The following is a 9,220-nucleotide window of genomic DNA, read 5'->3' on the forward strand; positions in this document are numbered from 1 at the left end:
AGACTCCAGCAGAAGCGACTCTTCCTCCAGAAGCAGTCTCAGCTGCAGGCATACTTTAACCAGATGCAGATAGCGGAGAGCTCATACCCACAGCCCCACCAGGAGGCACCATCGCCACCACAACAGCCTCCGCCCTTCAGCCTGACGCAGCCCCTGAGCCCGGTCCTGGCGGCCTCTGAGCAAATGCAGTACAGCCCCTTCCTCGGCCAGTACCCCGAGATGCCGCTGCGGCCCCTGCCCTCCTCGCCCGGCCCTCAGGCGCACCTGCAGCAGCCGCCACCGCCGCCCCCGCCCCCGCCGCCGCCACCACCACAACAGTCGGGAGCTGCCCCAGCGTCCTTACAGTTCTCCTATCAGACTTGCGAGCTGCCAGGCACCGTCTCCCCTGAGCCAGAATACCCCACTCCCCATCAGTACCCCCTGGACGGAGCCCAGCAGGGCGGCGTGGCAGCGCCAGATTGTCCCAGGAGCTCGGGGCTGCAGGAGGACCCCTCCAGCTATGACCCGCTCGCCCTCCCCGAGTTCCCTGGGCTCTTGGATTGTGAAATGCTGGAGGCCGTGGACCCGCAGCACAGCGGCTACGTCCTGGTGAACTAGCCCCGGCCCGGAAGCGGGGCAGGTCCAGCGTAGGAAGCACGTGTGTTTTTACTTCTATTTCAGCCTTTTACATTTAAAGCTTGTTTTCTGTCCTCTCCCGAAAGGGGAGAACCAACTTGCCCAACTGGAATTGGAGGCCTGGCCAGGTGGCTGTTGCTCCCTCCCGGCTCGGCCCTCCCGGCTCCCGGTGGCCCACGCTGGCACACAGCTGTGCCGGGTGGAGCAAGCTTTCACGGAGACGCCGACAAACGTTTTATAAGACACCCAGACCTCGGTTTTATACAGAACTACACCATTACCAAGGGAGACTGGTGAACGCAGGGAGATGTGGGGGGAAGAGGCAGTATTTTTCACTGACGCCAGGAGCAACATGCTTAAAGGCCCAGCAAGATACATAATGAATGTGATGCACAGGTCATAAGGGAAGGCTGTGCTTTGTCGCCGAAGCAAAGTTCTGAGCTGCTGATGCACGTTGTCCCCAAGACCATCGCCGAGCATCGAGTGTGAGCTGTTTCAGGGGCCGCTACCCGCTGGTACTAAGCCCTACAGCAGCGTCTCCCGGAGCAGCACCCCTCCAGAAGGCACCGTGGGTCACAGACGCAGAGGGCTCGGGGCTCCGGAGATGTCGCCTGGAGAACCCACAGGACCCACCACAGCGGGCTGGGCCAGGACCTCGAGGAGCCCTCGGCGCACAGATCTGTGGGGGCTTCCGGTCGGACAGTCGGCCTTTAGGGGACGGGACGTGGTGTCTCTTCAAATGTAGTAACTACTTTGACTTCACACTATATTATTGTTGCTAGTAGTTTACTGAGCTTTGTATATCCGGACAGTTGCATAGAGGACTTAGACATTTTAAGAACCAGAAGAATGAACTTCTCTCTCCCGTGTGACGTGGTAGTGCCGTGCCTTTTCCCGGATCACGCTTTAATTATTTCTTTTCTGTAGAAACCAAGTTTCCATTCATGTCAATGCTAAATCCAAAGTCACTTCAGTTTGTTTCCCACTGTGTGGGAATCGCATTCTTCATTTCCTTAAAGTTTGACTTGTAATGAAATGTTAGAGTATCACAGCAATATTCCAAACCACAGACGTGCCAGCCACGGAAGCAAATCATCTGCCAAACTCACTGTATTACTAACAAAACTTAACCCTTGCAGTCCATTCATCAAAATAAGTAAGAAATAGATGCTACAGCCAGTTAACTGTGTGCCGAGTCACCTGTCATTTGGACGGTCACAGCCACGCATTACAAGCTCAGTGTTAGTGACAGAGGCTCCCTGCTCTCCTGTCAGCAGGTGAATGCACTAGGCACGGCTTCTTCCTACAGCACGAGCGGAGCCACCTCAGCTGCGTCCAGGGCGCCTTCCCTCTTCGTAGTGTGTGTCCCGGGCGGGTGAGGAGGAGCCGGAGGGTCTGAGTCCTGTTCTGCCCCCACCTGCCCAGCCCCTCGCGGGCTGGTAACTTGAGCAGCCTTGTTCCCGGCTCCCCCTGGGGCCTGGACACTGCGTGGGGCCCTGGGCGAGGGCAGGACCTGGTCAGCAAGGGCGGCTGCGGGGAGGGCGGGCGGGCATGTCTGTGAGGAGCACATGTGAAAGCGGGAGGACTCATTCTCTTCCTCGGGGATGGTTTGCCCCTCGTGCTTAAGATTGATGATTTCGTGAAATATTTCATTTAAGAGATCCTTCTGTTAAGGCCTCTAATCTGTTTTAAGTCTTTGCAGAATATGCCAGTTGTAAACCAGGGCTGAATTTGTTTAGACTGAAGGATGTTTTCCCAAAATTATTATCGAAGTGCTGTAATATTTATGAAACTTAAATCCTTCCATAGTGAACTGGAACAAGCAGTGGGGGCTGCTCATTTTGGTCACGGGAGGGGCGCGGTCACGGGAGAGGCGCGGTCACGGGAGAGGCGTGGTCACAGGCGGGCAGCAAGGCTAGGAGCCCGTTAGCCAGGACACCCCGGCTGTGCCAGGCAGTCAGGCCGACGGGGGCGGGGGGGCAGCAGAGAGGCTGTTGGAAGCCAAGGGACCCAGAGACAGACCTCGGCCAGCACCCAGCGGTGGTGGCCAGGCCGGTCGGGGACAGGCCCCCATCTGGTGCAGGGGCCTGAGCTGGCCTGCTGGGCCAGGGGTGTGAGCTCCTGTTCGCTTTTCCTTTTCTTGTGTATTTCAAGCAGAAATCAGCAAGTCCCATAACCCTCTGTCTTCACTGACACAGGCTGGTGGGGAGACGGTCTGCAGCAGCCGGCGTTTCCCAGCCCTGCCCCCTCAGGTACTCCCCGCACAGACACTACGTGGCACTGGGACGGCTCCTCGCTGCTGCCCGCTGACCGGGCTCCGCGCTCCACGTCGGCAGCGGGTGCACCCTTGTATGGGCATCGTTGGCTTTGTTAGCGTGTGAACCAGGCTCCTCTGAAGAGACCTGGGGGAGATGAACATGAGGTAAAAATTTCATTCAGCAAACAGTGCAATATGTGCGGTACTTTATTTTTTGTTTTTGTCCTTTTTTTAATCCAGGGTTAGTCTCTATTTCGGGAAAAATGCACTAATTCCGCAATTTCCAGTTGGCAAGAACGTCTCTAGTTTGTACATGCCACTGACATGCTGGGCTCAGCAAGGGCATAGAGTGTGTCCCACGGGCGCCACCCCGGCCCTCCCAGGCCTGCTGTGCCCTCTTGCTGCCTGGGCACAGGCCCAGAGGGTCTCCTCACCAGCCGCCCTTAGTATCTTCATGGGAAGCCCCGGGGCCCAGGAGAGGAACTAGGAAAGGAGGACTGGAGGGTCTGTCAGCTCTTATGTGAACAAAACCCCTTCTTTCTGAACCAGCCGCCTCCCAGGAAAGAGTGAGGCCCCGCCCGCCTCAGAAACGAAGAGCTGAGTGTGCAAGCCGGGTCCTGAGTTGGTCAGTGGGACTGGCAGGAGCCTGGGACTGGGAGCCCCTAACCTCAGAGGCCCCAGGGCAGGGAGGCCGGCGCCCCCCTGGGCAGGGAGGCCCAGCCTGAGGGAGTGCCCCTCCCACACTGGCCCCGGCCACACTGTGATCAGTGCCTGAACTCGGGCTCCTGGAGAGAAGCCTGCCGTTGGGTGGGCAAGAGGGTGTGTGACTGGAGAGTGACTGGATGGCCCGGAAGGTGGAGGCGAGCAGCGGCCGCCTCCCTGCTGGGTGGTCGGGTCCGGGTGTGCGGTGGCCAGAGCCGCCGCTGGTTAGGGCAGACCCTTCAGACACGCGGACATGGTGAGGCGAGTGGGTCCTTTGGGGCCCTCCGACCCCTAGTCCCGCCCAGTCCTTACACAGGGGTCTGTGTGGGGTCAGGATTCCCAGCTCCGGGTTACATGTGCGCACCGGGCGCAGTCCTGCGTAAGTCCTGTCGGTGAGGAAACGCGTCCTCCAGGTGACCTCACAGTCCTCTGGCGACAGCACGCGGCGCCCTGGGCAGCGTTGGTCCCGGGACGGTTGGGTCATCCCTGTGCAGGGCCGACCGTGGGGCCCTCACCTGGGCCGCCCCTCCTGCCTCCTGGGAAGCCCAGCTGCTCCGTCACTTTGCCTGGACATCAGAGGTAGAAACGGGAGCAGCTCGTTGGCTGAAGTCACTGTATCGGCAGGCCGCGTATTGGGTCATTTTGTTGCTTCTGGAAATGTTTTCAGAGCTTATCTCCAGAGTGACATGTGGACAAGAGCAGTATCCTCTGCCCTCCTGAACGTATGCCTCCCTCTGGCGGGGCCAGCAGTGTGGGTCCCTGGCCTGAATCCCAGGAAGCCACGCATTTCCAGTTCTTTCTGTGTCAGCTGCGGCCCCGGGAGCAGCAAGGTGCACGAGGGCCGGCCCTCCACGGCGCCTTGGCCCGGAGCCCGGTCCCCAGGGCCCTTCACAGGCTTGTTCCCCACGAGGGTCGCCTTGCTGATTCCAGATTGACAGCCACCCTAGCTCAGTGGTTGGCAAACCACGGCTCGTGAGCCACATGCGGCTCTTTGGCCCCGTGGCATGGGCCACGAAGTTTCAATCGCACTGTACGTGCGCGCCCACACGTGGTATTTTGTGGAAGAGCCACACTCAAGGGGCCAGTTGGCCGACCACTGCCCTAGCTAGTTGCATCACCACCTTGTGTCCACATCCCACGTGGGCAGAACTGGGGCCTGTGATCTCGGGGATTGAGAAACTGGCGGCCGCGCTGCCCGTAGACCTCGCCACCCGCACACCTCGCCATGGTGGGGCTGAGGCTCCTGCCCAGTCCGCAGCTTGCCTGTCCAGAGGAGCATTGCTGAGGTTTGCACGTTAACCAAGCACTTCCACAGTGACCTCCTCTGTTCACAGTTCTCTGAAATTAGCTGGACAGACAGTCCTCACTGTTACAGCCAGGAAACCAAAGCTGTCGGAAGTCTGGGTGGCTGTCAAGGGCGCGGAGCTCGCCAGTGGGGGAGCCAAGACAAGCTCTTGGGCTTTCTGGCTGCTCGTTCCATGTCCTTTCCCATCACCAGTAACAGCTGACGCTTCATGAGCAAACAGCCCCACGTACCAAGCCCCCAAGTCGGTTAAGCGCTGGGTGAGTGACGTCGTCCCCTCGGCCTGGTTCTCCATTCCACAGCGTCCTGGCTTGGAGGGAGAGGGCCCTCCGGTGCCGACTGCTCTTGTCCAGGTGGCCCTCTGAACAAGGCTAGGAGGTGCGGCCCCTCAGACCTCCCCCCAGCCCCGCCAACCAACTCCAGACGTGTAGGCTCACACTGAAGACGTCTAGTTTCTCCCAGCTACACCATACGGTCATTTCCCACAGAAGCAGGCGCTAGGACACCTCTTCCTCGGGTGCCAAGGGGCCAGATGGCACAGCTGCAGCCTGCCCAGCCAGCAGACTCGCCCCAGGAACCTGACCTCACCTGGGCCCCAGGAGGGCTGTACTGCTTTCCACTTAAGGTACATCAAGTAAAAGTGCTGCTTAGACACTTATGATTAAAGAAAATAACATACTTTGATACTTTGTCTTTTCAGAAGCAAAATGGGTAGGTAGAGAGGAGCTTTAAAAATAAAATAAAAATAGCCTGGCCAGTGTGGCTCAGTGGTTGAGTGTATACCAGGAGGTCAGGGTTCAATTCCCGGTCAGAGCACATGCCCGGGTTGCAGGCTCGATCCCCAGTGTGGTGGGTGCAGGAGGCAGACAATCAATGGTTCTCTCTCATCATTGATGTTTCTCTAGCTCTCCCTTCTTCTCTGAGATCAATTAAAAAAAAATAAAAATAGAATAATAGCATCCCAGGAAATATGACCACAGATTGGAATGACGTTCACATTTGCAAATACAGAGAACTGGGACCTGCCGTGGGCTGTGATGCCTGTCTGGCCAAACTCTCATTCAAAGAAGTTCGTGTGGTGACACCTCCCCACACTGATGTAAGAGAAATCGCCTCCACCAACATCTCTGAAGGGAAATGAACAGACAGAAAAGGAGGCGGCTTCCTTTGGGGGCTGCAGTTTCAGAAATAAAAGTCATACAGAGATAATGGCACTTTGTAGGAAGGGCAGGACGATTCACTTATTTCTGAGGGAGGTTTGGTCTGTGACTTACTTTTGATAAAGTTTAATCTAATTGTTATTTTTAACGTGTGCTTTTTTTTAATGACTAAGGAATAAATGGTGAGTTTAACAGCTTTGGTATTTTGAGTGCAAATCATAATAGCTTCAATGTGAAAAAGTAAAAACAAACAAACAATGTAACTGTCACTCAATGTTAGAAAATAGCCTAAAATGCAGTTTAATAAATGATCTTTGTATCAAACATTAATTTAAATGGGGTAGTTTTCTGCAAGGAAAAAATACTGCTTTTACATTTCCAACACTCTTGAATTAAAATAAAAACGTGTTTTCTAAGAGCCTGGACGCTGAGTGTCAGGCGAATGACAGGGGACTTTACCCTGTCAGCCTGGGTGGGTTTTCTGAGAGTACGGAGGTGGCCGCGTGCCCTGAACCCTGGCTCGTTTCAGGCCGCAGCGAAGGGCATGGATAGTATGTTTCCATTGACGTCAGCAGGGTAAGTAATACCGGCTCTGACATGGCCCGAGCACACGGCTGCCGCGGCAGAACGCTGGCGGCGAGCTGACCGCAGCCTGCACACGGGCGGGCGGGTGGGCGCGCTGGGGCCTGGTGCTCCGGGCTGACTCAGAGGCAGCCTGGCGAGGGCCGTGCGGCAGGACAAGCCAGCTGCAGGGCAAGGGCTGGGGACAGAAGGCCAGCAAGACCGCTGCTAACGCACGATGGCAGGTCTCTGCATGGGCCTGCCAAGGGCCTCGGCTCACAGGCTGTGGACGTCACCGGGGACAGGCGCCCGCTCGGTGCCCTCGGGTGCTGGAAGAATCCATCTGCCGAAGCACTTGAGGCCACTCATAGGCTTGCTCGGGACTTGGTTTAGTGCCAGACCCTGAGGAAAAGCCTTACTTTCTGACAGCAAATTCAATTGAGATTTGGTTTCACTCAAACCATTCCAGTTGAACCCATGCTGTAGAACTGAGACAGTTCCCGAACCAGGGCATCTGCCGGCTGCGGGCGGGGCAGCTAAGGCAGGAGGAGAGCCTAGCCGTCTCCATGGATGTGTTCTGCTGGCCTGGCGCTGCTCACAGGCATTCAGCACTGCGCCCCCACGGCTGTTACCCAAGAATTCTGTGAATTTCAAGTGCACTTCTTTTTAAGGAAAGCACTCGATTTCAGTAATGGTGTTTTGCAAACTTTCCCCTTTCCCACCAAATTTCTCCATCATTTCTGTGTTGCCAAAAACAACCCCAGTGCGCAGGGTACAGGCAAAAACAACAGGCCTGCCAGCAGAGACCGGCCAGAACTTCAGCAGCCATCAGGCCCCGGCCCGCCCTGCCCCAGAGCCATACTGCAGTTCCATGGCCTCCAAGAGCCGGAGGCTCCGCCCAGAGGCGGGAGGGGCTGGGCTGGAGGCCCCGAGCTGACAGCGCCCACACTTCCGAAGGGAGGCAGTACCAGTGCCCCTCTGAGGCAGGCAGGTAGCAGCAGGGCCCCAGCTTCTGTTGGCCATCTGCTCTTCTCTACCTCATTAGGGTTTTTACATGTGTGTTTTATTGTTTTGTGTTTTTTTTTCTAATATGTTTTATTGGTTTCAGAGAGGAAGGGAGAGGGAGAGAGAGATAAAAACATCAGTGATGAGAGAGAATCATTGATCGACTGCCTCCTGCACGCCCCCTACTGGGGATCGAGCCCGCAACCCAGGCATGTGCCCTTGATCAGAATTGAACCCAGGACCCTTCAGTCCACAGGCCAACACTATCCACTGAGCAAAACGAGCTAAGGTGCATGGTTTTTTTTGTTTGTTTTTATTGATTTAGTGAAAGAGAGAGAGAGAGGGGAGGGACGGGAAAGAAACATCGCTTTGTTGTTCCACTTATTTCTGCACTCATTGGTTGTTCCTTGTATGTGCCTGACCAGGGATTGAACCCACAACCTTGGAGTATTGGAATAACGCTCTAACCAACTGACCAACCCGGCCAGGACACACCATGAGTTCTTAAACTGAGGTTTCACAGATCCCCTTGATACGCTGGTGGAAGCTTTGGCCCCTCTTCCCAAGTAACAGGCATATAGGCACATCTTTGGACAGGTATTTTCAGGGGAGGAGTTGATTCCTGCACCCACCAGGCCCATTCATGGACCCCAAGTTATGGTGTTTTTAACCCCTGACTTAGAAGAACATCAGTGTCTCCGCCTGCAGCCCCGAACCCTTTTCAGTTACGGGGTTCTTGACGCGAACCCTTTTCAGTTACGGGGTTCTTGACGGGCCCTCCCTGCTGAGTATGCCAACCCTCCCCAGGGACCCAGGTGAGGGAGGGAGGCGCCGGCTCTGCCTGCAGCCCCAGGACACCGTGGAGGACGTCCTGAGCTTTGTGCACGGAATCCTAGGTGCCACGCGACTACCAAATCAGTCACCTGCACAGGATGAGCTGCTGGGGTCCAACCCCAGCAGGTCCAGGGGTCCCCAAAGGTGTGGACGGAGTCGGCGAAGAAGGAATGACACGGAGACAGCGTTCAGTTGATCAGCAGCCTAGCCAGGATCTCTAGCCCAGATCTCCAGCCAAGTTCTGGTCTGGATCTCCAGAGAGGTTCTGCTTCGGATCTCCAGCCAGGTTCTGTGGCCATGTTCCCTCGCTAGGTTCTCCAGCCAGGTTCTGTCCAGGTTCTCCAGCCAGGTTCAGTCACCAGGTTCTAGTCAGGTTCTCTTGTCAATTTCTGTAGTCAGGTTCAGTCCAGGATCTTTTGCCATGTTCTCTCGCTAGGTTCTGTCTCTAGGTTCTGAGGCCAGTTTCTGTCCAGGATCTTTTGCCATGTTCTCTCCAGCGAAGTTCTTCTGTCTCTAGAGAATGTTCTTTGTAGGTTCTGTGTTCTGAGTTCTGTGTTCTAAGTTCTGTGTTCTAAGTTCTGTCTCTTGCTGTCTTGTTACATCTGTATTTATACCAGTTGATTCAATCCTATCAATCTCTATTACAAAGGTTAGGGCATTTCTTATCTCCATTCCAGGGAGTAAAGATTATGTAGCTTAAGCATGATTGTTCGTAGTTAAAGTGATTAATTACCCGCCTGGCACTTAGTTAAGAGGTTTTATTCCCTCCCTAACTTCAGGGGA

General features: G+C 55.7%; 1 protein-coding gene across 3 annotated transcripts in view; it reads left to right on the forward strand.

The window, feature by feature from the left end:
* Positions 1–6,455, forward strand: part of SIK2 (salt inducible kinase 2) — a 134,116-nt gene extending 127,661 nt beyond the window's left edge. For all 3 annotated transcript variants that reach the window (XM_059707838.1, XM_059707836.1, XM_059707837.1), the window contains one exon: positions 3–6,455. In XM_059707838.1, the coding sequence (XP_059563821.1) occupies positions 3–597 (595 nt within the window). In that variant the 3' untranslated portion in view covers positions 598–6,455. The remainder of the gene's footprint in view (positions 1–2) is intronic.
* Positions 6,456–9,220: the final 2,765 nt, after the last annotated feature.

Source organism: Myotis daubentonii, chromosome 9 (assembly GCF_963259705.1).
Source record: "Myotis daubentonii chromosome 9, mMyoDau2.1, whole genome shotgun sequence".
NCBI lineage: Eukaryota > Metazoa > Chordata > Mammalia > Chiroptera > Vespertilionidae > Myotis > Myotis daubentonii.